Source organism: Onychostruthus taczanowskii, unplaced genomic scaffold (genome assembly GCF_017590055.1).
Source record: "Onychostruthus taczanowskii isolate IOZ18803 unplaced genomic scaffold, ASM1759005v1 scaffold17, whole genome shotgun sequence".
In the NCBI taxonomy this organism is placed as follows: domain Eukaryota; kingdom Metazoa; phylum Chordata; class Aves; order Passeriformes; family Passeridae; genus Onychostruthus; species Onychostruthus taczanowskii.
Genome location: NW_024498906.1, coordinates 7,829,822 through 7,857,080, shown reverse-complemented (window position 1 = coordinate 7,857,080; position 27,259 = coordinate 7,829,822). Strand labels below are relative to the sequence as shown.

Sequence of the window (27,259 nt, the reverse complement as noted above, 5' to 3'; positions counted from 1 at the left end):
TGTTGGGGTGGCACCCATGGCAGGGAACACCTGGGGGGACAGAGGGGACGAGCTGGACAGCCCCGAGCCTGAGCCCCAAGGTGGGCATTGGCTCAGGTGTCTCTTTAGCGGTAAATCCCATCCTGAGTGTGGCTAGCACATGGAGGGAGGGCATCCTCCCCTCTGCTTGGCCCTGGTGACACACCTGCAGTGTCCAGGTCTGGGCTCCTCAGCACAAGAAAGACAAGGAGCTCTTGGAGAGGCCCCATGGAGACCGCAGAGGTGAGGAGGGGTCTGGAGCATCTCTTATGAGGAGAGACTGCGGGAGCTGCGCCTGGTTAGTCCGGAGAGGAGAAGACTTAGAGGAGATCTCATTTATGCATATAAATATCTCAAAGTGGGGGCCAAGAGGGTGGCCACAGACTCTTCAGTCATACACAGCGACAGAACGAGGAGCAACAGCCGTAACTAAAAAACCAGAAGTTCCACCTCAACATGAGGAAGAACTTTATGTTGAAGGTGCCAGAGCACTGGAACAGGCTGCCCAGGGAGGTCAAGAAGTCTCCGTGTCTGGAGACACTGAAACTCCACCTGAACACGTTCCTGTGCCACCTGCGCCGAGCCGAGCCGAGCCGAGTTCACCCGAGCCCGCCCGCTCCTCCTGCTCCCATTGGTGGGTTTTGGCCTCGCCGCGGCTTTTCCCGCGTCCGTTGCTACGCGGCCGTTGCTAAGCGGCCGCTGGCGGCCGGGAGGGCCATGGCGGAGCGATGGCGGGACGTGTGCGGGGTGCGCATCGCCCCGGCCGAGCTGCGCTTCAGCGACACGGTGCCGGGGAGCTGCTACCGCGCCGCGCTCACCGTGCAGAACCTGCGGGCGGGCGCCTGCCACCTGCGGCTGCTGCCGCCACGCAAGCCGCAGGTGAGGGCCGGTGCGGGGGAGGCGGCGGGGCGTGCCCGCGGCCTCCTCTCGGCGAGCAGCGGCCGCGCTGCCTTGGCCCGGGGCTGCGCCTCCAGCCCATGGGAACAGCGGCGGAACGGAGAGAACCCTGAGCTTCCCGGTTCTCTATTCTGCCGAGGCTGTGAGCAGTTCAGAGAGAGCTTTCTTTCTTAAATCCATAGTTTCAGTAGAAATAAGCAGGCTTTCCTTACTACATCAGCCATTAACCGTTGGACTTGATGTGGAATACCAAGCTGTTTCGTGTCAGGTACACACAGGCAACGTGTGTATTTGTGATTGTGATATGTGTGGAAACCGACCATGGGACAGTTATAAAGATGAATTCAATAAATAACTGAGGATGTAAAGCATGGAAGAAGCCTTTGAACCTATCCTTTGTTCGCAATTAACCTTTTTAAGTCTGAAGTTTACTTAGGAGCATTTGAATTAAAGCTCTAAGCATGTTGCTGTTTGACAGGAACGTTCTGCTTGTAGCTAAGCCTTAAAGAGTTTTGCAATAATAACCTTTTGAAGTATAATTTTAGAATATTGCTTGTAGTAAGGATCTTTGAAACTATAGCTTTAGAATGTATAAAAAGGAAACATGCTTATCTTGGCTCCTTAACAAAACAGTGAAAAGCAACTTGAGAAAGAAAGGTGAACATCAACTCAAGGATTGATAGTTTCGACCAAGGGAAGCTGGACATCACTGTTATGAGATTTATAATCCCTTCCTTGCAATTAAAAGGTGCACCCCCACCATGTGGAGATACTCCTTTCTGGGATACATCCTGAGAAAAATGAAATCACAATAGTGTATAGAATTGTGATGTAAAAATTGGGACTATAAACTGCTGAGAAAACTTATGAGTACCCCTATAATTACCTGTAAGCCTCAGCTATTGGTCTGCAGTTGGAGGGAAAACTTCCCCCACTGTACCCAGCGCTGTATTGCTCACACTTTACCATATTAATTAATAAATTGATTGCTGCTTGAATATTGGCCTAGTCAAGCTTGTCATTTATAACATTGATGATGGTGGAGCCACTTTTCCAGGCTTAGTGGTTCTGTGATCAAGTCCCTTGTTGGCAGAAAATCCTGGTTTGCACAATCCAGAATTCAACCGGCAGGAAGCCCACGAGTTCCTCGTAACTTCAGGGAACATTCTGTAAAAATGGCTCACTTTGCTGTGCTGTGAATGCCAAATCTGGGAAGTGTCAGCTCTCTTCTCTCATTTCTAAGTTGTATACTTTTAAGTTTTTTGGACTGGAATAGTCCCTTTGTGGTGCTTGCTTGCTGAGAGCTTTCTTAGAAAAGAGGAGGTTTAAGCTTTCTCAGAAAAGAGGTTTAAGCTTTCTCAGAAAAGAGGACATTTGCAATCTTTTCTCAAGATAGTATGATTGCTATTAATAACATCTGATAAGTTCTGGAAACGTCATTGCTTTGCCAGGCTTTTTAAAGGCCAATGCATCTCTACAATTCTAACCAGTTGAGCCCTTGTAACCTATGTGGCTCCAGCAAAAGCCTGCTATGGTTAGTTGTTTATTGTTTGTAAATTATTCCAAAATTGAGATAGAAAGGTTGGGTTGAACTGGCATCAGGGGTTGAAGAGAAGCTGACATTGCTTTTTGCTCATAGCAGCTTGTACTATGAATTATTCAGGATAGTCATCAATCTGATTTTCAGACAATTGAAGTACCTTGAGTAATTTCACTATCTTGAGTAGTGAACCTTTCTTTTTGAGGGCAAGAGTGCCAGCTTGATTCTTATTGAACTGTAGCTGAAGACTACAGTTTACTAAGAATGAGCTGGAAATTGTTGAGAGTGCTTGATTTGGTAGGGCTGTGCTTATTCTGTTTTGTTACTTTTCATCAGCCTTATCAATTTTTCATATGCTCCAGAAGCAGAAAGGCAGAGTCAGTTTGAGAAAAGAGAAAAGGTTACTAAATCATAGTCTCGTGGTGTTTCCCTCTGTGATTAACTCTTGCCTTTTGATGTGTATTTTTATGGCACTCTACATGAGACGACCAAGATGACAGCTAGGGTACAAGATTCCACTTCACACCCTCAGTTCCAGAAAGGTCTGTTGTGTTGCTCCTTCTCATTCCCAGACCTCATGCTGCTATCTGTGATTAAAAGGCTCTGAAGTGTCTGACTCCTGAAATACATTCTAGTGCATTACATGCATAGAGTAATAATGAAAATAACATTTCTTCACTGAAAAATACCTTTCTTCAGCTGTCATAGTGCATGGCCAAGAAATGCCTTCCAAGGAATAAAGCTCTCAAGCAGTTTTTCATAGGCTTCATTGAATGTTCCTAGAATAAAACATTTATTTTGCCTTGTTTAAAATGAATCTGCTTGGATGGTTAATTCTTTGTAGAGAACAGATGGGTTCTACACACCTCAGAATTAAAACATGGTTACTCTTTTCATATCAAGCCCATAGTCATGATATGCATGACATAAATTGCCTTTAACTGAGTGTTTATACTGCTGTGTGGATTCTAAAGGAATAGAAGGAGATCTTCAGGCATCAGAAGCAGCAAGTAGTAAATTATATTTGTGTATTCAAAACATAAACTAGAACAGAAAACTTAGAGAATACTTGTCTTTCAGAAATAAAACATACTTAAACTGGACATAAAGAGCAGAATCCCACTGTGCATGGGGTAACGTGAATTTTAAGGAGATTGAACCACCAGAAGAGCTCTAGATTTACTTTGAAGCTTTCCTAGGAATGTGGGAAATGCTGGATTTCCCTCTATGTGCTAGTGGGTTACTTGTTTATTCTGTTCAAGGAAATGTGTGGGAGGTGTTTCATTTAAACAGATGCTTGCTGACAACAAGTCCAGTATAATTTTTTTGAGAGAGGAAAGAGTGCTTTCCATCCTTCTGGATTTTTTCTCTTTCATTTGACTCCCAACATTGGAGGTGCCTTGGGCTTTTCAAGCAGATTTTCAATGAGCAGTCAGACTTTCTGTTGATGTCAGCCAGACCTAGAGGAAACTCTTGCCTGTCCCCTTTTGTTGCTGCTTTGAACTGAGACTTAATCATTGTTTTCTCAAGCACTAAAAATATTCTTCACTGAGTAGTAGCTGATTTAATTTTGTGTTGCTTCAGAAGGTTTTTCTGCAGCAGTAGGAAAAGCTGGAGTTTTCTTGGAAAAACTAGAAAATTTTGCTAATTCATTCTGTCTTTCTCTTTTCCTGTAAAAAGTCTGAACAATAAATAGGGAGATGAAATTATAAAATAAGTTCATGGTAAATTTTAAATGCATGTAAGTTCATGGTAAGTTTTAAATCAATCTTTGTATTCTTCTGAAAATAAACTACATGTATATCCTTCTTAATCTGGAAATGTGTAACAATGCAAAACACTTTTTTTTTTTTTTAATTGCAGTTTAAATTGATTGTGGAAAATCCAGAAAAACCCATTGCATCTGGACTTCACCTTAAAGCTGTTGTGGAATACACTCCCAAGAGTGCAGAAGATCTTCAGGATAAACTAACTCTTTTAATAGATGATGACGTAGTTCATATCCCCGTGCTTGGGTATGATATTCAAAAGTTCATATGCTGCTGTTAATAATTGCGGTTTAAACTTGTGGAAAGTTTACTTCTGCATGTCAGTTATGGCTTTGTAATTGGTCTGTCAATTGCAAGGAAAACATACAGTAAGTTTTCTTAGAAAAGTAAGATTTTTTTTTTTCAAAACAGCCCATGAGTAAGAAATTCATTGGGGTGATATCTCTCTAAAATCATAGAGTCTGGATTTTTAGTTTTGTCTTATTCTAACTTTTTAATGATAATTTTAAATGCTGTATTACTAGACAAGTCAACAACTACTCTTAATTTCTTTCATTCACACTGAATTACTGATATAGAAGATTTTACAGTAATTGTTCATAACAGTTGCAAATCTGGATACTGATATAGAAGATTTTACAGTAATTGTTCATAACAGTTGCAAGATATAGTGAAACATATCTTGCCTAATTCTAAAAATATGATGCATGTTTTAGAGCAATGTCACTTGTTCAAGGATTTTTGAAAATTTTTATCGGACTAGTATTGTGCAGGTAAAACCACTTGGGATGATAATGCTACTGGTGACTCCTTTCTGGAAAGGACTTGCAATAAATTAAAGTATTTCACATCTTCATGTTTATTTGGCTTTTGTGGAGGAAACTTTGACAGGCTTTAATAATTTTTTTTTGGTGTGTTTGGAAAAACAAGTATACTTTGATTTATTTTTAACCATCATTTTCCAAATGTATTTTGTGTCATGCAAAAGCAGTAAATTCCAGCTTTGTGAAAAAACCCCGACCAGAAAACCAAAGCAAAAAAAAATAAACCTTGCACTGTATTAAAACACTAACCCCAAACCTTTTAACTTGACTACCTCCTTTTTGCAGGTCTGTATCAATTAGAAAAATCTCATTGCATTTAGAATGTATGCTTATTTCTGTCCACTTGGGAAAGGAGATACTTGTATCTTGAGAGGAGAAATGCTTCTGTTTCATTCTTCTAATAAAGCTTCTTGTAAGAATGTCTGGATACTTGGAAAGTAAAATTTTTACAATTTTTTGAATGTACTCTAGCTTTGATAGCTGATTCCTATTTTTTTTTTTTTTTTGCTATATGCTGTTGGTCTAGCATGATGTCTTTCAAAAATTTAGTAAACTATTTTTTACATTACAATTAATTATCAAAGAGAATTAAAAAGTGTATTGAAACTCTTGAAAGCAAATTCTATGGTGGCATTTATTGATTAATTTTTTTCTCTGTCCCTTCCTTCTCCCTCCCCTCCCCTTTATGCAATAGAGCATTTGGGCAGGATCTACCTTGCTTGACCAAGAATATTTATTTTTCTTCTCTATTATTTCTTCTGTACTGTGTTGTGACACAGATCAGGAGATGGAATTGTTCCTGCATGTTCCTATTTGTGGCTAAGAGGAGATAGACTGCTGTGCTGATATAAAATTCCAATTGATTTGAAACACAGTTTATGTGAGATCACAGGTGTCATTGTATTAAAAATTGGAGTCTTTAAAATACAAGTTTCCTGAGGCATAATCTTTCCATTATGGCTAAAAAGTACCCAATACCGTGATGACATCTCACTGGCTGAGGTTCTTAAATAAATGATAGAAGTAGCTCATGGCTTGTGTCATTACCCACTTTTGTCTGTTTTTGGAGTCACATAAAGTAGGTATCAAACACAAAATTGTAAACTGGAATTACTTCTCTGCTTTTAGTTCAGGCAGCTCATAATGAATTGTGGTGAATTATTTGGTCTTATTTTGTGATGCATCTAAGGATAGTTTTACATAAAATACTGTAATGAAGTATTTAAAATGAAATAGAAATGTGTGCATTCAATTTTAACTAATTGTTTATACAGTTTATAGCTGTCTTGTTTTAAAGTTAGAATATTGAGTCATTAAACAGGCTGATAGATAAGTACCTCTCTCTTAGATCTCCCCTGAGTATGCTGTAGAGCTGAAGTGAATTGCCAAAACTTTGATTAGAGAACTAGTACAGAAGAAAAACTCTATTCCACTGGAGTGCTGAATCAAATTTCTTTTAAAATCCAAAGGTATTTTCAAGTTCTGGGAAATACTATGTTGTCTTTTCTCTGCAGATTGCTTCCACACTGTGATCTGGAAATAGAGTCAGAGGTTGATTTTGGTGAAATGATTGCAAACAATAAACTAGTTACTAAAGAGATTATTATTTCTAACCGTGGAACAATTTCAGGTAAATATTTACTATGCATTAAATCATAAAAATATTTTAATTTATTGAAAACAGTAACTCCTCACACTTCCGAGGAGTCCACATCTCTGGGCAGTGTGGGAATAGGGAGTGGTTGATTTGTTGGGTGTTTTGTTTTGGTGATTTTTGGAATCATCAAGATCAAGCTTCCAGGCAGGAATAGCTGCAGTTCTTTCATGCTTATTCAGATGAACTTGCATAAAGTGTTAACTTTATGCAAGTTAACACTTCAGTGACCAAGTAGCAATTAACTGGGATTTTGGGTTATGCAGATTATTAGTACTGTAGCTGCAGGTGTTGTACATGGCCCACCGTTTATGTATACAGTATTTATAGATACTGTTTATGTATACAGTACTATATTTCCATTTAGGAAAGAAAAAATACTTTAGAATTTTGAAAATTTTATGAGTTCTCTACTTTTGAGTCCCATTTGGATGTAAAAATAATAGTTGCTCATTGCCTTAGTGTGCCCAACACAGACAGCAGCAAATCATGTCTGCTCTTGCTTTGTGCTTCTGTGATCCCCAGACCTGTTTCTTGAATAAACAACTGCAAGTTCCCTGAACTTTCTGAGCTGAAGTCCTCTGTGATGGGAATTGAATTGTATTTGTTGCTAGAAGATAATGAGAAGCCTTTTATCTTGCTGCCATAGCTTTTGAAATCCTGCAGCTTTTACAACAAGCACATCCTTAATTTTCTGTCAGCTGCTATTCCAAGGAAAGTAAAAACATGGACAAAGGAGTTTGAGAATGCTTATATGATCCAAATAACCTGTTTGACTGCCTTTACACTGGACAAAGTTCCAGACACCTTTCTCCAGAGGCAGGGTAGCAAACATGCTGAGTTTCAAACAACAAATTTAAGGCGGTTAATTATTTTTGTTCCTCATTTGTACAGCTTGTTGTTACATGAATGGCTATCTTTTTATTTGCTTTAGCCCAAAGTTGTTGGAAAATTTCTCCTCTTAGGTTTTCATATGAAATACTGTACCAAGAGAAACTACATGATTACAGAAAGACAGAGTTGCAATAATAAGAAAAAAAACAAAATAAAAAAAGCAAATGTCTGTCTAGATGAAGAAGAATCTTTTCAGAAGCAAATCTTTTAGGGTTTTTTTTCCATGAAATACATGGAGAAATTATTGTGGGTGTTCTTCTTAGCCAGTTCGTCTTAAAGATGTAGCATGTTGTTTATATAATCAGGTCTTTCTCATATATGCTAACTTAATACTCTGAGCAATTATGATTAGGTAAAGAAAATGAGATAACCTACAGTGTGTATATATATATATATATATATATATATATATGCACACACACACACCTACAACTAAGTTGTATGATAATTATTTTTTTTTCTTATTGTATGGGGAACTAGTTTCTAGTTATAAACTCTGTTGCATGGTACATGCAGGCTGCATGGTGGAGTTTTATAGGATTGGATGAGAATTAGAAAGAAGGTGATGGTTAGTAAAGGATGCCTTGAGGTGAGACAAAGGAAGAGCAGATGAATCTGTGTTTCTGTAGGCTCTGTAAATCATAACACAGCAGATCACAGTAACAGGCAGCACATGAACTCTGTGAGCAGGACATGCTCTGTGCTGGCCTGAGACTCAAGGATTGCATTTCACATATGCAATGTCTTTCCATGCACTGAAGGAGTTCTTTGGTCCTGCTTCTGATCTCATATCAGAGATTATCTTTTATATTAAATCAAAGAGTGCATTTTTTGTACATTTGAAACAATTTCTTTGTTCTTTATGATATAATGTCAGATAATTAATGTTGTTGGTTAAATACTGGGTTTTTCACATTTTAAAAAATATTTGTATAACCTAGAAATATTTACTGCTCTCTTCTGCAGTAACTTGAGTTGGGTGTGAAGCAAATAATAAGAACTGTTGTTACCCTGCAGCATGCACTTAACTTTTTGGCAATTGTGGCTTCTTAGAGCTTTGTATAACTTGCAGATATTATTTACAGCTACTTCATGATATAGTCACTTTGGAATGTGAGTACCTTTCCTGGTGCTCAGGAAAGTACAGCTTAAAAAATGGAATTGAACATGTGGGTGTAATAATTAAAGAAATCTGGAAATGATGATCTACTCTTCCTTAGAAATAGCTTGTAAAAAGATTAAGTCTGTGTTTCCTGTTTTCATAGGAAGATATACTGCTTGTGAACATTTGCATTATGTGTTGTATAATTTCAAGTGTGTAATAGGAGCATATAAATCTACAGCTTTATATTGTATAGCATTCTGTTGATTGCTCTGGGTTTTTTTAGGTGTATTTAGAATATTTTATGACGGGGCTGTCCTGCTTAACATAAAACCTGTCAGAGGAGTCGTAAAGCCAAAATCTGTAAGGAAAATTAAAGTGGATGTCTGCACAGATGTACCCGGAGTCATCAAAGAAATGATGAAGTGAGTGTATGACTGAAGAAATACAACTCTGTAAATTCTATTTTGTCTGTTATTAGTTCTAATCTTTACTATGAATGTTTATCTAAAAAAATTAAGTTCTTAAGTGTCAGTTGCTGTCTTTAATATTGTTTTATTAAATTAATTTGATTGTTACAGTATCTCCACAGGAAAGTATGCATAAATTGTATACCTGGCTGTGTTAATAGAGCTCTTTCATAATTTGTAATGATCTGGGATGTTTGCACATTTCTCAGAATAAAAATAAGAAGGAGCTTTTGTATCTTTTATCTTTCTGCACATGCTGTGTTCTTTAATTTTCTTACCTTCAGTAACTTCATGTTTTCTTTTAACTCTATATGTTTCAGGAGTCTCAGAAACATTCTGGTGTAATTTGGAGTATCTTATTTTCACTGGAGGGAATGCATTTGCAACACTGGAGTAGATTGCTTTTAAATGCATATCTTATAGAATCCCGGAATCCCAGCATGGTTTGGCTTGGAAGGGACTTTAAAATCCTGTATTTCCAACCCCTCTGCCATGGGCAGGGATTTTCCACCAGGTTGCTCAGAGCCCCATCCAGTCTGTCCCTGAACACTTCCAGTGGTGAGGAGTCCACAACATCTCTGGGCAGTGTGGGAATAGGGAATGGTTGATTTGTTGGGTGTTTTGTTTTGGTGATTTTTGGAATCATCAAGATCAAGCTTCCAGGCAGGAATAGCTGCAGTTCTTTCATACTTATTCAGATGAACTTCAAGCTCCAGTTCCCTACAAGAAAATTAGGCATCATATGCTAAAATTGGTATTTAGATACAAAGACTCTGAGGGATAAGAGAAGTGTATGTTGTCTGTGGACACTGCCTGATTCTTTGCAGTTGTTACTCCTGTCGTTTCAAGCATTTAAAAAAAGTCAAAACCAAATCAAACTCAAAACTCCCATCATGTAGTATGTGATTTTTCCTGATTGGTGATATTCCTGTTAGGGCATTGTAAAGCACATGCTCACTGGCCCTACTCTCCCACTTAGTTTATCTATGGAAAGCCAGTGATTTGAATGCTTGGATTGGGTAATTTTTTTCTTTTTGGCACAGATTCAAATACAAAACAAACTAACCAAACTGATTATTTCTAACTCCTTTCTACATTACCTGTTGCTTCTTGCTGCTCTTACCGGCAGAGTGGAGTTGGAAAGTCGTGGCTGCACTGAAGTATGGATTAAAGGTGTTGTGATTGAACATGTTCTTAAAGTTCTTGGAGTGAATTGTGGAAAAGTACTGAAGTGCATTAACTTTGGACCTCTTTACTTTGGGACTTCAAAGACAGAAAAAATACATTTATACAATGAAAGCCCCGAGTGTATGGATTGGGTAGCAGTACTGGAAGACAGTGCCATTGGAGGAGAGATGGTAAGAAACTGCTCTGGTTCTTCTTTTAGCTGAAAACTTGCTTTCATTTCTGCTTTTGCATTTTTTATTTCTCAATATTCATCTTCTAGTATTGTTTACTATGTCATACTACGTCCTGGTCAATAGTCTTCCTGAAAGCATCTGTCCAACCAACATGGTTTTTATTTCAATTTAACCTTAGACTTGAGTTTTTCAATTATGGTTTACTAGGAGTTATCAAAGATATTAATAATCTGTGATTTCACTTGTTTTTCTCAGTGAAATAATCTGAGAATTACATTTGAAAAAGAGAATTCAAGACATTGACATGAAATTGATTTAAAAATTGGTTAATTAGCCATGTGCTGTGTAACTGTGTGATTACCATTTTCTGTGTTATGTCTTTCTGTTTGTTATATGTGAAAATTTGTGTGTAGGAATAAAAACAAACACAAAAGGGAAAGCAGAACAAGCTGAACTATTCAATATTTTGATTTTTTTTTAGGGGACAGATCTTCAGGGGAGTACAGATGCTGTTTTACATGACTTAAGTCTGCAAACTAAAGATGTCGATGTTTCCACCGTGATCTTGTGTGCTCCCAGTCAAGGAACTTTGCAGCCTTATGAAAAATCTTTGATTACACTCTGCTTTAGTCCAGAGTGAGTGAGTGTTACCAATTAAATTCACACACACACACAAATTGGTTGGTCTACACCGTTTTGCAAGAGCTGTTTTAGAGAAAATTTTGAATTAATATGTCTGCAAATTATTTCTGAGTAACTTCTTATGTATTTATGTGTGTTAAAATAAGTTTCTTGTTGTGATTCTGCAAATAAGAAAGGAAAGCCTGAAGTGTTTCTATGATTTTATTTTTTATAATACCCTAAGGGTGTCTTTGGACCAAGAATTGGTTAAGATGGTTTTGTGAGAATAAGAATTTTATTTGATTTTGCTGCATATTAAGCATCAAGAGAATGAAACATTTCGGAGAGGTGTCATCTCATAAAAAAAAATCCAACCCAAAACAAAAGCCAAAACTAAACCTACAGAAACATTTTTTCATAGATGAGGAAAATAAAAAGCAAATGCTCTCTTGTCATTTTCCTTTACTTAAATTCAATACAGGTGGTTATTATGCATGTGATATTAGTTTAGAAAACTGTTGTAGACTGGAAAAGATATCAAATTACCAGTATAATAAGCACACAAATATTAATGAGCTTAAATTTGTTATTATTTGCATTTTCTGAAAGGAAGTATAAAGATAATTTGTTCAAGCTGTTACTGATGACAAAGAAGCCAGATTGGATGTTTAAGAATATGTCTTGATTTTTTGTGGGTTGGGTTTGGACATTAATTTTTTTTACCATCTTTTAATTTGAGATTGTAACTCTTACAGAAAATTTGAAAGAGACTTTGAAGTGAATGATGCATCACTGGTTCAAGATTATGTCCTGTTTGTGAGATTTGAAACTGCTGGGAAGAGAGGTGGCTATCTGAAGAACCTCAGTGGTGGTGCCACAGCAACGTGTACAACATGTACGTTAGAAATGGATAGTCACCATCAGAAATGTATATAAAGATGATAAAACTGTATATCTTGACTTTTTAAACTCAAAAATCTGGGCTGTCTTAATAGTTTTATGGTAAACCTGCCTTGTTTGTTTGTTTATATCAACACGTATAAATAAACTTGTATCTTGAATGCTTCAGCACTAAAACCTCTTTGAACAGGGAGTAGAAAGGTGGGATTTATGTGTTTCATGAATGAACGACTATCACTTAATTATAGATTATAATAATTATAAATGCAAATATTTGAAGGAAATAAAACACCTCCAGTCGTTTGCAAGTCACTAACACTTTTGTAGTACCAGTTTTGTGAATTTCAAGTCCATGTTTGTTCATCCTCGACTTCCTTACTGAGGTAATGCATTATCTAATAGCTATTAGAAGTAGCGATCTCTGTGTTAGGTTTATAAAAACTGCATTATAAAACATACTGGTTTGTAGCATTATTTTGTTTTTGTGACTGTACAACTACAGCATGACTTTCCTGTTAGTGAGATAATGGGTGTCAGAGGGATTGTGTTTGTTTGCTTATTTTTTGTGTTTGTCTAATGCAGGCAGTCATTCTCGTCATGTGGACTTGGCTTTGAAGGGTTCTGGGTTTCCTGTCATATTATCTTTTAAGCCAGGAACAGTAATTAATTTTGAGGACTGTTATTTGGGTGAACAAGCACAAGTTTTGTGCACAATGAAAAATGAATCCAAGTTCCTTCCAGTAACATTCAGATTCCGCAAGACTGCTCACTTCAGTGTTTCTCCTGCAAGAGGAAAAGTTAAAAGAATATCTGAAAAGGTAACTCTCTCTTAGGTTATGTAACTGTGCAGATTATTTTACAGTGGTTAGCAGTAGAATTTCTTGAAAGTAAGCCAGAGGAATTTCATTTCAGTAGCAATGGCTTTTAATATCAGCCAAATATATTTTTTTTTTACAGTCTCAATGTTCTTTCCCTACTCCAGGAAGTAACAAATATTGTTTTAAATCAGGAAAAAAGATTGCAGTACTAAGGAAATTTACAAGGTTTTCTCCTATCTGTAATTTTTTTTTTAGTGATTTGAGAAGTTGATTTATATGCAAATATTTTTATTTATATGCAAATATTTTTGAAGAATGCTTTTAATTTGTTTCAGTAAATCACAAATACTCAAGTAAGACAAATTTTTTTTTAATGGGAGAAACTTGGTGAATAGTAAGTCAAACATGCAAACACAATTTCCCAAACCAGTAAGTCAGGGCACAAGATTTCTCTCAGAAGTGAAAAAATGAGACTTTGTTGTGTTTTGATGTGTCACATTTTTATGTTACCTTATATTGCTCATTTTAATGTGCCTCTTGGCATATTCTGCAAGCCCTGTTTTGAAAACCTGTCTTAGAGGCAAGTGTGGAGAGAAGTGACTCAGGGACTCAATCATATAGAGAATTACATAAAGCTTGACTCTTTATTGTCTTGTATGTCTCATAATGAGTTTTCTTTTCCAGGAAGTGAGGATTTCATTTTCTCCACATCAAATAGGAAAATTTGAGATGAAGCAAATTATTGATATCATTGGTACAGGAGTAGATAAAAATAATGTACCGGTTTTGAAGACAAAACCCTTTCATCAAATATATTTGACCTTATTTGGTGTGTGCAAACCTAAACAAACAAGCATTGTATTCACTATTAATCCTGGTAAGATGCTAAAAACGTAAGTGACAAGTGATAAAATGTTTTAAAAGCACATTTTTAGCGTTGTAAAAGTGAATTTTTTTATATTTTTAGTTTGCTTGTTAAAAGTAATATCTCATTGGGACTGGAGGGAATGCTCAGTTGTATGACATATGTCCCATAAGACTGCAAAACAAGGCTAAAATGGTAGACTCTCCCATAATTGTGTCAAAAAAGGTATCAAAAATTGAACTATTAAAGCATAAGTTTCGTCATATGATTATCTGAATCAGTTTTTGCAAGTGATGCCACTGCACAGTGCTAAGATGTTTCAGGAGTAAATTGAGATATATGTAAAGCACAGGAAGAACAAGGAAAGATAACAGAATATTCTTCACTGATTCAAAGTTACTGCTGCCAGATGAATTTGCTAGTTCACACAGCCTGCTAGAGCTCCTGTGTCCACTGTCTCTTCCCATCCTGTGAAACCTGTGCCAGCATGAAGAGTCTTTCAGGATATCCAATAATTAGCCTATGATTTGTTCTTTGTGTTCCAAATGTTTTGCACAAACAACCACTTTGCAGTAGATTTGATTAAGCTGTTACTGGATTATAAACCTGTCATGGCAAACATGATTTTTTTCTAACATCAAATGTGCTGCAGATTCTGCAGCACCAGTGCAATTTCCTAACCTGTGCACTGGTGCATGTGGGGCTGTGTGTAGATCAGGAGGGGAAATTGAATTCTCTTTACCTGCTGCCAGAATGAGATGTACTCCCTAATGAGAAACAGGAAGGCAATACCCATTTTTTCCATTGTGGGGGAGTAAAAAGTGAAAGTTGTTGGAAAGTCATGGTAAAATTCTGTTCTGTCTACAAGTACTGGAAAGGTTGATAAATGAGTGGGCATTTCTGCTACTTTCAGGAAAGTATTTCCAATCCATGGCTATCCACCATGGTTTGATGAGAAACTGAAGTTTGGCAATTTCTTAGTTTTATTTTTGAAATCCAGAGTTCCTTTAGTTTTCCTCCTTCAGAAGCCCAATTAGAAGAAGTGGGTTTTTTGCAAAAGATTTAATGTAGTATTCAAGCTTTTAAGGCTTTCTACGTGTTCTTGTCTACCGTTTGCTCTATTAATGTCCTGTCCTGGTCCCAATTTGCATGTTTATAAAAACTTTATGAGGGATCTCTGCTTTTTGCTTTTAAGCTTCATTGAAGTGTAGAGGAAAAATGATTTTTGGGTTTTTTTAAGATTCTCTTCTAGATAGTTCTGTATATTCCTGTTACCTTCTTCCAGTGTCTGTGGATGAGTATGTGTAGTTGTGTCTCTGTATTCAGGTGAAGGCAGGGGAGAGACTGGAATGCAGCTTCTTGCAAACTATGCCTTTGAGGCCACTGAAAGTTTTAATCACTCTTATGACTTAGAAGATGGAAAGTAGTTTTTGATTTTTTTGTTGGTGGAAAGTAAGGCTAAAGTGGGTTAAAAAAATGCGTTTAATGATAATTTTTTTTTTTTTTTTTTTTTTTTTTTTTTTGCAGGTGAGGGAGGAAAGGGCAGTTGAAATTTGACCTTACTTCTGCCACAGTTTTCTCTTTAATGTCCATGTATATGTGCTTTTCTAAAACTAGAGTGAAAAAGATCTGAGCTGTCTTTTTAGTAGTTCTAGCTTGGAAGGTTTTGTCAAAATTCATGCCTCTGTTTGCAACCCTTAAGTCAAGCTTTGGGACACTGTGATTGGTGTTGTGACAGGCAGCTCTGAGTGTCTGATGATGTGTCTGTGCAAGACATAGCATCCCAGCTGGACACAGCTGCTTTGAGCTCTGGTGTTTGTTTCTGTGACCCAGGCCAAGGCAAGCAGTTGGCTCTTGGCATGATGTGAATGGCTTCTTCTCTCTTGTCTGAGAAAAATACTATGGGATGGGTGACTGACAGTTATGCTGCTGGGTAGACCATTGTAAATTTAATATATTTTCTAAGACTTTGAATTTTGTTTAGAAAATATTAGTTGAATTTTTTTTTTTTTTTTTTTTTTTTTTTTAATTTTAAGGTCTAACACCTTTGATTTCCAATGCAACTGGACAGTTTGTAGCTCATGGCGCAGGACAGCCCAGTGATACAGCACCTGTGGCAATCCTTAAATCAACCCAAACACAAATCCATACTCACCGGAAAAACAGGAATTGTGAGGATGATGCACTTATAGCTTTTCCTAATGATCGTGCAGCCAGCCTTAGGCCTAGTGAATGGGACAAAAAGTACAGGTAAAAATTACGTGAATCTAATATGTAAACCCACATATTGATATACATATTATAGTGGATCAAGATTGGTTACTCATATGACAGTTGCTGGGATTTTTTCAGGCTGAAAGTACTTGAAAATTCATTGCATTCTTGAGTCTCTTGCACATAAATTTATTGCGTTTTCTTGTGTGAAACTACAAATGTAGCTATTACACTTGCAATATTTCATTTTTATGGTTGCCTTTACAAAGTCAAATATTAATAATCAGCTGGGATAAAAAGAATGTTTGGAATGAAATATATATATCAAAATCAATTATGTTTTCATTTTAACAAGACCCAGTATCATTGTACATGTATAATGAAACTACAATTCTCTTTAAATATTTAGGACTATTTTCACAAAGACTGAGAGATATAATTACGTAGACCCAGAATTTGCTTATACTGACTCTGAACGACTGTCAAGAGAAGAAAATAGGAAACATTACATACACTTCATTTCCCATTTAAGACAGTGTCGTTTAGAGAAAGAGGCTGCTAGGTAAGACTTGGTTTAAAGGGTAAATAAATACTTCAGGCTCGTACACAAAATATATGAATATATATGCAGAATTAACTTCATGGCACTGATCATAAACCTAAATTTGTCCCATGCCAATATGTTTATAATCTTGGGACTTTCATTTATAATGCATTCAAAACCTGTTTGTTTCAAGTATTTAGACACATAGAGATCACTTCCTGGGTGAAATGCAGGGATAGAGGCTAGGTGCTTGAAATGAAGCTTAAAGTGAATGTAAATTAAAGTGTCAAGTTTTGAGAATACTTAGTTATGGTTAATAGGAAAAAAACATAATGTTGATTGTTTTGGATTCTCTTTATATAATAAATATGTATTTCCACCTAGGATTTCTAGCTCACCCCAAGTGACAGATTCAATATGTGAATTATTATATATTCTGTGTACTGAAGCAGATGGAATCCTTTAACCTGACTGGTCCTCTAGACTTATCTTACAGTAAAAACCAAAATAATAGAAGTATTTTCAAGGTATTTTCTGTGCTTGAGGTTTTTTAAAATAATGAAATATTCCTACTTAAAATATTATTTTGTTTAAAAAAATTAAATAATTTAATAAGAAAATCATGAAATGCTCAAACTTTTAGATTTCCACATTCTTTGTTTTTTTCCTTCCCTGTAGGCAGTTTTATATTCATAACAACCCTGTGAGCATAGGCATTAAACCAGCTAAAGGTCTTAAGTCACCAAACATCTCAATCACAGATTTTCCCATGGAGAAGCCGAAGCCCGAAACGCGTCCTTTAGATGACAATTGCATGTTAACTGGTCGAAAATTGGCAGCAATTGTTTCTAAATCCACAAACAAAGGAGTAAGTTAAATAGTTGAGTAGTATGTGAGCGTAATGTGCTTACCATATAAGAAATCATAAGAATTTTGATCCTGCTCTGAGGAAGTGTCTTGTGTTTATCACAGGTTTGGAGCTGGCTTAGTCCTATGCCATCTTCTGACCAGGAGAAGGAAGATTGTAGTCTAACTTTGACACAAAAACAGCTTCATCAAATATTCATTGGTAAGATTTTTAATTTGGTTGCTAAATGCATATAGTTGTTATAAAAGCACTTATGTATAGTAACACATTTTATGATTATAGCTGTTCATACTAAACAGAAAACAGTTTAATTTGGTAGTCAGCTTGAGACCTACAGTAGTATTTCACTGAAGCTTTGTAATTCTCAGCAAATACTGAGATATGATTAGGTATGAACATGTAAAAGAAGAGTTTTCTTTGAAGTCTGTTCATATCACAACCTCTTACAGAGAAATCACCACAGCATTGTGTGAGAGTTGCTCATGCCCTTAGGCTTTGTTAGTGGGTAGTACCTGGACCAGCATTAATATCAGCTGGATTCATGGAAGTGCTCAGAATATTTCTGGGGATTAACAGTGAAGATTGATGCACACAAAACCTAAAACTTCAGGATTCTCCATCAAAAGAATTTTAGGATAATGTTCTGTGATGGGGAGTAACACCTTCTAAAACTTCTTAGTGACTTATTAACAACACCTGTTACTGTTACAGGTCTATTTTTAAGTCAGCTTTCTTCAGTAAAATTTTTTTGCAGCACAAAAGAGAATTTTCAGTATTTCCTGGGCTTTTTTTTAAAATTTTCAGTCAAGGCAAAACTTGAATAGTGTAGCTGTTTAAACTGATACACTTGGGGAAAGGAAGAACAAGATAAACATCATAATACAAAAAGTACTAAGAGGTTTGATTGGTGCCATGAGCACTCAAGTTAATAGACCAGCCTAAAAACTGGTGATAGCAGTAAACTAGGTGAAGTAATTCTGTGACCGTCACGGGACACGAATTATCAAATCAAATGGTTGCACATCAGGAAGCAAACCAATAGGTTGCATACATAAACTTTCAGTGAATTGGTGACAATTTGTCCTTTTAAATATCTGCTTAACAAAAAGAAGTATCTATAGTTATTAATAGTCCTGTTAGTAGTGAGCACATAGATTTCCTGTTTTACCAGTTGACTAAAACAAGCACAATTAAAAATTAAATGTTGCTGGCTTTTGCTGTACTGCTGAAAACACTCAGAGAACATTGATGATATTTGCTTCCACATTTCAGTGACAATTTGTTCCACCACAGGATTTTTGTAGCTGACTAACTTTTTAATTTGAAGAACTATAACATTTGGTCATAGTATTTTAGTAGTTATTTTTCCTTACAGTAGCTTTTACCTTTTAATGTTGAGGATCGTATTTCTTATATAATTCAGGTCCTTCTACTATAGATTTTGGTGATGTTTGTGTGTATTCTACAACAACCAAAGAACTGCACATCATCAATAACTTGTTAGTTCATATTTGGATACAAATTGAGATTGAAGTTGCAGAATTGCAGGAGACCTCTCCATTGTCTCAGGTGGTGCCTCCTCTGACAAAAACTCATATTCCAGTTGTGTTTGAGACAGTTAATGTTGGAATGTTTAAAAGGTAAGCCTTTTTATATTTGTCTTGATTTACACATTTTCTTGGCAGTAGTAAATTTTTTTTCAAAAAATCACCTGGCTGATTTTAAAGTGTAGTCATGATAATTCTTAATGGTATACATTCTTCCGTGGTGATGTTCAATAATCAATGCAGTTTTACGTCGCAAATTTTTCCTAGTACAATACTGTGTCTTGTTTTTGATTTTGCACCACAAACAAAAATCTGTCCTGTGAAAAGCCTTATATAGCTAGAGGTGCAGCAGGGAAAAAAGTTTGTTATTATGTTGTATTTGCTAAGAGAAATTTTTGTGGAAAATACTATTCTCTTTCCAGCCTAGAATTCCACCACTTGCATCCATGCTCAGGTCTTTTGATGCAGATCATGGGAAAATGTTCTCTAGCCTGCTGGTATGAACTCTGTGTTTTCTAATGTTAAAACAACTGTGTGAGGCTGATCATTCTTTAGGATGATCTTCACTTCTGAAATGATTTAAGTAGTATGCAAAACAATTCCAAACTTTTTTTACTCTTGTATTCACACTCAATTGGTAAGTATTTTCTTGTTAGTGGCTATATTTCAGATAAATTTTACTCTGACTGTAACAGAACAAATGCATTAAAATATTGAGAAAGAAATATTTTTTGTGTTACAGCTGTTTCACTTACAAAATAAACAACCAACACACTGGACATGTGTTGGTAGCTGCACGTGCAATGCCTATTGAACTTCAGCTGTCTAGAAGGGAACTGATTTTAAGTCCTGTTTCTGGCTGCCTAGCAGGGACAGAGTTTAGAAGAACTGTCAGGGTATGCAATCCCAGAAACTATCCTGCTGGCTTTACTTGGAGACCTGTAACTGGAGATAGAAAATCTACATTTACTATAAAGCCAACCAGAGGTATGCTATGCAAATACAGTGTGTGTATGTGTCTTATATGTCAACAGTATTAAATGTGACTAACATTTAGCTGATGCTATAAACTATATTTTTAGATTTCTGTCAATATCAGTGTGTCCCAAAAGCAGTATCAGGTCACAGTTTAGCACCACAGCAGCATTCTCTGTGTAAACCCTGCCCTGAATGCACACTCAGTCCAACTCTCTGCTTCCATGCCCAGCCAGCAATGCTTGTGTAAACATTTTTCTCAGCACAGATTGCTGACATTTCAAGAGTGGGGCAGCAACATCACACAGCTCATCAGGATAGGAAATTTTCCAAAAGCACTGAATGAAGCTGCTAAAAAGTTGATGAAGGTTGAATAACGTAAATGGAATTCAGTCTGGAATTAGTCTGCATTTGCATCATGGATTAGTATTTGTTAGATGTGTGTATAGCTTTTACTTTCTTCTCTTTGAAAAATAATATTCCGCAGGGATATGCTGGAGCTCCATTATTAAAAAACAAACTGCTAACTGTATTGCATTTGGTATGCTTTGATTCTTGAGAAAAGATATTTCTGCTAATACAAATTCAGACTCAGTTGCAAGCAAAAAAGTGTATATGATCTTTCCCCAAGTTGCTATTCTGTAGGAAAGGTAGTCTGTTATTTTCTTTTTTTTTTTCAGTGTTGACTGTTAGAGTAATTAATGGCTAAAAATACTAGTAAACTTTGAGTGTTTTACTGCAGGATCGTAATAAATAGATTATGCAATGCTCATGAGAATCCAAGACCTAATTTTACTTAATTCATCAGGCTGTTCATCACCTAAGAAATGTAGGCTTACATTCAGTAATAGGTCATTTCAGTTTTATTTGCCTATGTTATTTCTAATTATACAATGCAATTTGACAGTTGTCCATGTGTATGCTATAACATCTAAATTATGTACATATATTTAGGGTTTGTGGAAGCCTATAGTGAGGTGGAGTGTGAAGTTGTTTGGCATCCAGGGTTCAGCAGTCCAGAAACAGGACAATTCACCTTGTCTGTGCGCAAAGGAAATTCAATTACCTTGAAATGTTTTGCAAAGGTAACGATTCATGTGACAGCATTAGAGAAGAAAAATGTATGGATTTCTTTAAACAAGTAATACCTTAAAATATTTCTATTATAATCTGTTGTTTATTAGCATATTTTAATTTCATATAGCTTTTACTTAACATGTTTAACGAAAGAGTATGCTCCATAGAGATGATGGAGATGGCAAGGCAAAGACATTTTACCTTTTCCTTGCTTTTGATGATGTTCTTCCTTTGGCATCACAGCTTAGTGGTCCTTATATATTATGGACTAGTTATTGTGCTTGCCTAGTTTGACTAAACAAATGTTGAGAGATGATACAACAGGATTTTATACATATTTTATTTATTAAAGGAATAAAAATCTAGGTGTGCATGGGAAGGTATGTTTCAGAGTTCCAAGTAAACAACAGACTCTTAATTTAATTTTGTGTGGTTATTTGAACATGGTATTTGAGAAGCAGTGTTCTGGGTAGTCTTCTAAACAGTGACATTCAGCTTTGGTTAGTGATTTGTTGTCTTTCATTGCATACCAGGACGTATGAAGAAGAAAGAGTTGGTTTTTTTCCCCACTCTTTTCTACAAGCTACATGTTCTAGAACTTTTACTGGGAGCCAAGAAAACTTTTCACTTTCTTTTGATGAGCCTGTTTTAATTTTTGGGTTTTTTTTCCCAATAGCTATTTTTCTTTACTTCCTCTTCTTTTGAAGTCTTGGAAGTTTGCCATGTGTAAACCAGGATGTGTGTAAATTAGAATATTTGCAATTCTACTGATATTAATATCTCTGAAATATCTTGTCCTTATCACACATTTGGAATTAATGAAGTTTGTGCTGTTAAATTAAAATATTTTTCCTGGTCTTGAAATTAGTCCAGAAATATCTGTAGGGTTGGTTGAGTCTGTTCAATTTGAATCTAGATAAGTTTAGTACATTGAGTAATTCTTTTCTCACACTTAAGCTGTTTTCCTATTTGAATACTTCCAATTTATGTATTTGCACAGCTATATTAGCTCATTATCTGATTAAAAAATTAGGCTGAATTATTTATTGTACTTAGGAATATGTTATGTGGTTTGCTTCTTTTTTCTGTCTCTTGTTTTTTAATAGTTTGGTGCTACTAGAGTTCAGTTGGTGGCTCAAAGTATATCCTTTGCTCACAGTCCAATTGGTTTCACTACTTGTAAGACAGCCACGATTCTAAACACAGGACGCAACCATGCATACTTCCAAGTAAGAGAAAATTATTTCTAGCACACTTATTTCCTTGGGTTGGGTAGCAGAAGGGAGTTGATTTTACCAGATCATGTTATGGTTTTGTGTTTTCAGTTATTAAATATGCATTTCAGTTATTAAATTATTTCTAGCACACTTATTTCCTTGGGTTGGGTAGCAGAAGGGAGTTGAATTTACCAGATCATGCATCTACTAAGGTTTTTGTGACATTTTCTGGAGAAACAAGATTGATGTAAATAGGAATTATGGCCCTCCATCAAATTTGCACTGATGAGTAGATGGGACAAAAGACAAGCAAAGTGGTGATGGCCTAAATGATTCTGGCAGTTTCCTGAGGGCCAGGGGTAAGGAGAGAGTCCCATACTGGGGTACCCTATGGAAAAGCATTTATTGGATGTTTTCCTGCATTGAGAGACAGAGCTAACTGTCTGGTCATCCTACCCTTGCTGCCCAGTCAGTGTATGCAGGGACCCAGAGCAGTCACAGCACAGGCGGTGACTTTGCTAAACCAATATCCAGGGGAAAGAGGGGCTCTGCAATGAATTGAGGAAGGGATGAGATGGATGCCAGAGTGGGTAAAGACATAATACACAAATTAGTAGGAAACATAACCTCATTAATTTTGCTGATCACAGAATAATTGCTGCATTTAGTGAAGAAAAATAATTTTCATTAAAATCCACAGAATTTTTGTTACTGCATTATTACAGTACTGAGAAACATGTTTAATTTATTTTGATTTGTACCAGATTTATCTTTTATCAGTTGAACCTTGAATAACAAGTAGTACCATAATGTTGGAGGCTGGGCCTGAAAGAATAAAATCAGCATAGCCAGCAACAAAACAAACATACCCAGCCTTTATAGGCTCCAGAATTACTCAATAGCTGGTAGGTCTTAGTCATTATCACTTGTGTAAATAGCCTTTAAAAAGCTATCTGTTAGGAGTGCATTAGAAGAGAAGAAATTCCTTTTTGTCTTTTCTAACTGTGGGTAAACCGAGTATTTACTTCTAATATCACTGAGCTATACAGAATTGGGGTTCTGTGTCCCATCTGTGTCCCATCTTACTGTGAATGTCAAAAAAGGAGTGGTGAATTTATTTGTCACTGAAAAAAAATGTTTTATAGAATATTTGGGGGACTTACTAGGTAGCAAATTGTAATTTTGAAAACTTACTGAAAACAACACAAAATTCCAAACTCCAAGTTGCCAATTGGTAGCAAAAATTATTTCATAGTAAAAATTGACAGTTATGTTTAGAAATCTGTCACTTTATTTTGTTTAATTGCATTTTTCCCCAAACTTCTAAGTCCAAGTTAGCATTATATGATATGAAGGTTCTCCTTGTAAGAATATAAAATGTTTGATATATTGGTATAAATAAAACAAAAACCACCAAAACAAATGAATGAAAACACCTTATTCAGTATGTTTCTTGTTTGTGTTTGTGAAGGTTCTTGACTCCAACCCAGTGCCTGGAATGAAAATCACACCCACTGAAGGAGTGATACCTGTGGGAGGCCTTGTTGATTTAAAAATCTCTTTCTCTCCAAAGGCACGCATGAGTTTTGATAAAAAAGTGGAGGTATTTCAAAATGGGAAGAGCTTTGGCTTTTGAGTGTTATTCTGTGTTTATGTGTGTATGTTAATGCATCTTTTGGATTTTATTGGCAGTGTTCTAATGCTTTTTAAGAATAAGGTTTTCTTGCAGCAGATCATTACTGCTGTAATCTATTCTGGTTTTTGTTTTTTTTTGTTTTTTTTTTTTTGTCTCAGTCCTCAGAGAAGTATCAAAGCAGCCTCTCAGTTTGAGCTGATTCATATTATATCACTGACAAGTTGTTGGAAGTAATGGGTGATTGTTCTTTACGAGATAATGTAGACATACCTGCAGTTTCTGTAATCTATAGAGAGGCAGGATTGGAATACTCAAATGTTTTTAGTTTCTTGACTTCTTTTTGTGGTTTCCTCAGAGATGGCTCCACTATTAGATTTACTTTGATAGTAGGTGTGTAATAAACATGTAACATATTTTGTTTTCTGTATGCCTGGTTCTGAGATAAGTGAGATTGGGAAAGATAGATTCTATTGAGGGCCTGAATTTTGCTACCATCGTCTGGGGCTGCATTATGCCTGTTAAATCTAGTAGTCATTTATTTTTTCCATTTTTACAACAGATTTAATATTCCTCAGAACAATAGTGTTTACCTTGTACCAGCAGCTCTGTCAAGCCATGTGTGTTGTGATACACATTCCAATCCTCATAGCTGCTGAACACAGATTTTTCCTGTTGGAAAAAAAATACTCATTCTAGTAACACAGCCTCCTGTGATATTATTTTTTCTGCACAATTGGAGAAGACTGGTCACTGGTCTTTCTTACAGCATTGCGTTGTGGGTGGGGTTTTTTTTTAATTTTTTTTTTCTGGATTTTTTAATTAACAGCTATATTTATCAAGCTATATCTGTCCCAGATGTGGTATACCACAAAGGCATGATTTGAAGCCACTGGAATCTGTATATATATGTTCTAGAAAATGAAGGCATTTATTTTATTTCTTCATATTTTTGCAGCAAAAAAACATATTATAAGGGCAGAATTATTTTCATATTTTCAGTGCAATTTATTCTCTCTGCTTTGTATCTGTGGGGTAGGGTTGGGTTGTTTTTTTTTGTGTTACACTTTTTTCATGTAATAATGAGAGATTTGGTGAGATAGTTATGTTAAAATGACCTTTTTCACAGTCCTAGTGTTGTCCCTTCACTTAGGTAGCAGTGAGGAATGCAGCAGAACTCATGCTTAGGATCAGTGGATTCTCAGAGATCACTGAAATAGGCATTGATGTGGTAAGTGTGAAGAAATTGTAGCAATTGGTAAGATGGGTTAGGTATTTTGCTTTATCTAGATGTCAAAGTGGCTCCTCTCTATTTCATGTTTTTCATTTCTTCCTAAACTAGCATCCCAAGAAAATGATCAAAGAGATGAATTTAGGAAGAGATATTAAAACCCAAATGTTCATATAACAGTTACATTAAATGATAGCTGACAGCTTTAGTTTTTGAATTTGGCAGTCTGGAATAAGTGTGTTAAAAGGGAGAGTATTTCTTAAGGTGATTATTGCAAAAAATGCAATAAAGGGAAAAGTAAGTCACTAATCTGTTTATTGAATGATTAAAACTTTTCTGATGGTGTAACTGAACTTGATATTAAATTCTAAACTCTTCTATTTTGTGTCCTGGAAAGATTTTAAAGATAAGGGTTATGTGAGACTATTGATTAACCAACCTATCAACAAATCAAATCTATTTGATTTGTTATAAATTGTGAATCTTGCCAATCACATTTTTTCACATTATGTTGAGTTGTAAACTTGACTTCACAGTGCTTTCACCCACTTTTCTTCTTTAAACTTACAGGGAATATTTGAATATCAAGGTGTTTATGTTGGTTCTACAAAATCAATTCCATTTTTGCTGCAGAACAAAGGACAATCTTGTACCAGAGTGCAGTTTGATTTTTCTAAGCATACAGATTTTAAATTGAATGCTGAAGACAATTCAGGTATTTGTTTTTGCTATAGCAAAATTTTCATTAAATAAAGAATGAATAATGATGAGAGAAAATCTGTCAGACTATTTCTGGTAGACAAATTTTTTGATATAAGAAAACCTAAAGCAATTCTTTTAAAACTGTTGCTTAATATAAATTAAGAAGAAACATTTTGGTTTGCCTATAAGATGACGTTTGACAAAAAAATAAATATTTGCAAAGTGTCAGGTTCCCTGTAGATCTATTTTTTCTGCATTTTTTCCTCCCCGAAGTTGGTAAGGTGTAATAAAAAATATGAATACCTTCTCACCAGTTAAAATAAAGTATTAAGAAACCCAAACAAACAAAGCCAAACAATTGTATTAATTTCCAATTCATGGAATCATACCCGCTTTTTGGACAATATTTACCATTTGATTATTTCATCACTAGTATAGGGGTTTTTTCTTTTTCCCAGAGGGACAGGGTGTCGGCAAGTTAATGACAGGGCCTCTGTTCTGCATGAATGCTCAGCTCAGGAAGTTATTGGGGCAGCAGTAGAATTGAATTCTTTTTTGCTTGGTAGAGCTAGTGCAGATTCCTATCCTGCACATTGTTGCCCATGGCTTTTCTACTTCAGTCATGGCATCTCCTTGGATGTTTCCACCATAATTATTCACAAGACAATTTTGCAGGGACAAGAGGCCTTACAAGCAAAGCTGCAAACTCAGGAAATTAAGACTCTTTCTTTTGCAAGACAGTATTATAAAATTTAGTTGTATCTTTATGTTGAATGATGCATACGTGGATGATGCAAAAAAATGATCTCCCCAAATTAGAGGGGTTTTCTTACCATGTGGTGCACTTAAAAGGGAAGAGAAGGTAAGGGCTCCTAGTCAGTCTTCCGAAAGAACTGTAAGGCTCTTTACAACAGGCAGGCAGCCAGCATGGGATCAGACTCATTGCACATGATCTCTGGATTAGAGTTTGTGCTTGAAACCACTCATGTGACATCCAGTCAGATTCAATACTCATATTGTGAATACTGGATGAATACTTCTGGTGTTCCATAATGAATACTGATCTTGGAGGAATATTGCCTTTGCTGGAAACCTGTGCTTCTGCCAGTGCCTTAAAATTGAGCATGGAAGTCTGAAAAATGAAGCAAGCTGTATTGGAAATGTAGATTATGCCTAAAAGTTATTAGAAAAAAACCCACAAACCAGTTTCAGCCAACTATTTTTATCCCTGTGGTATTATTTTATTATGTAATTATCTATTTTAGCATAACACTTTTACTCAAAGATAAAGGACAATGTTATTTTGGTTTGTTATTTTGTCTGAAATACTGTGTTCTCCCAAATGAATAACTTCCATGAAAATTGCTGGTGATTGCCCAAAATTACCTTCAGAATCCTTATGAGAGATCCTATATTCCACTGTAGCTTTGTGAGAAATGCTTACCGTGCAAATATGTAGATTCTTGATACTTGAAATCACTTTAAAATACTGCAGCTATTGTAAAGTTGATATTTCAT

General features: G+C 35.9%; 1 protein-coding gene across 1 annotated transcript in view; it reads left to right on the top strand.

The window, feature by feature from the left end:
* Nucleotides 1-735: 735 nt before the first annotated feature.
* CFAP47 (cilia and flagella associated protein 47) overlaps nucleotides 736-27,259 on the top strand; it is a 258,908-nt gene continuing 232,384 nt past the window's right edge. The window contains exons 1-20 of the mRNA XM_041399915.1: nucleotides 736-897; nucleotides 4,319-4,470; nucleotides 6,563-6,678; nucleotides 8,985-9,123; nucleotides 10,298-10,526; nucleotides 11,011-11,165; nucleotides 11,906-12,045; nucleotides 12,633-12,868; nucleotides 13,553-13,745; nucleotides 15,770-15,983; nucleotides 16,357-16,509; nucleotides 17,170-17,359; nucleotides 17,464-17,560; nucleotides 18,783-18,999; nucleotides 19,649-19,893; nucleotides 20,836-20,966; nucleotides 22,065-22,187; nucleotides 23,647-23,778; nucleotides 24,962-25,039; nucleotides 25,610-25,754. Of these exons, the coding sequence (XP_041255849.1) occupies nucleotides 736-897; nucleotides 4,319-4,470; nucleotides 6,563-6,678; nucleotides 8,985-9,123; nucleotides 10,298-10,526; nucleotides 11,011-11,165; nucleotides 11,906-12,045; nucleotides 12,633-12,868; nucleotides 13,553-13,745; nucleotides 15,770-15,983; nucleotides 16,357-16,509; nucleotides 17,170-17,359; nucleotides 17,464-17,560; nucleotides 18,783-18,999; nucleotides 19,649-19,893; nucleotides 20,836-20,966; nucleotides 22,065-22,187; nucleotides 23,647-23,778; nucleotides 24,962-25,039; nucleotides 25,610-25,754 (3,247 nt within the window). The remainder of the gene's footprint in view (nucleotides 898-4,318; nucleotides 4,471-6,562; nucleotides 6,679-8,984; nucleotides 9,124-10,297; nucleotides 10,527-11,010; nucleotides 11,166-11,905; nucleotides 12,046-12,632; nucleotides 12,869-13,552; nucleotides 13,746-15,769; nucleotides 15,984-16,356; nucleotides 16,510-17,169; nucleotides 17,360-17,463; nucleotides 17,561-18,782; nucleotides 19,000-19,648; nucleotides 19,894-20,835; nucleotides 20,967-22,064; nucleotides 22,188-23,646; nucleotides 23,779-24,961; nucleotides 25,040-25,609; nucleotides 25,755-27,259) is intronic.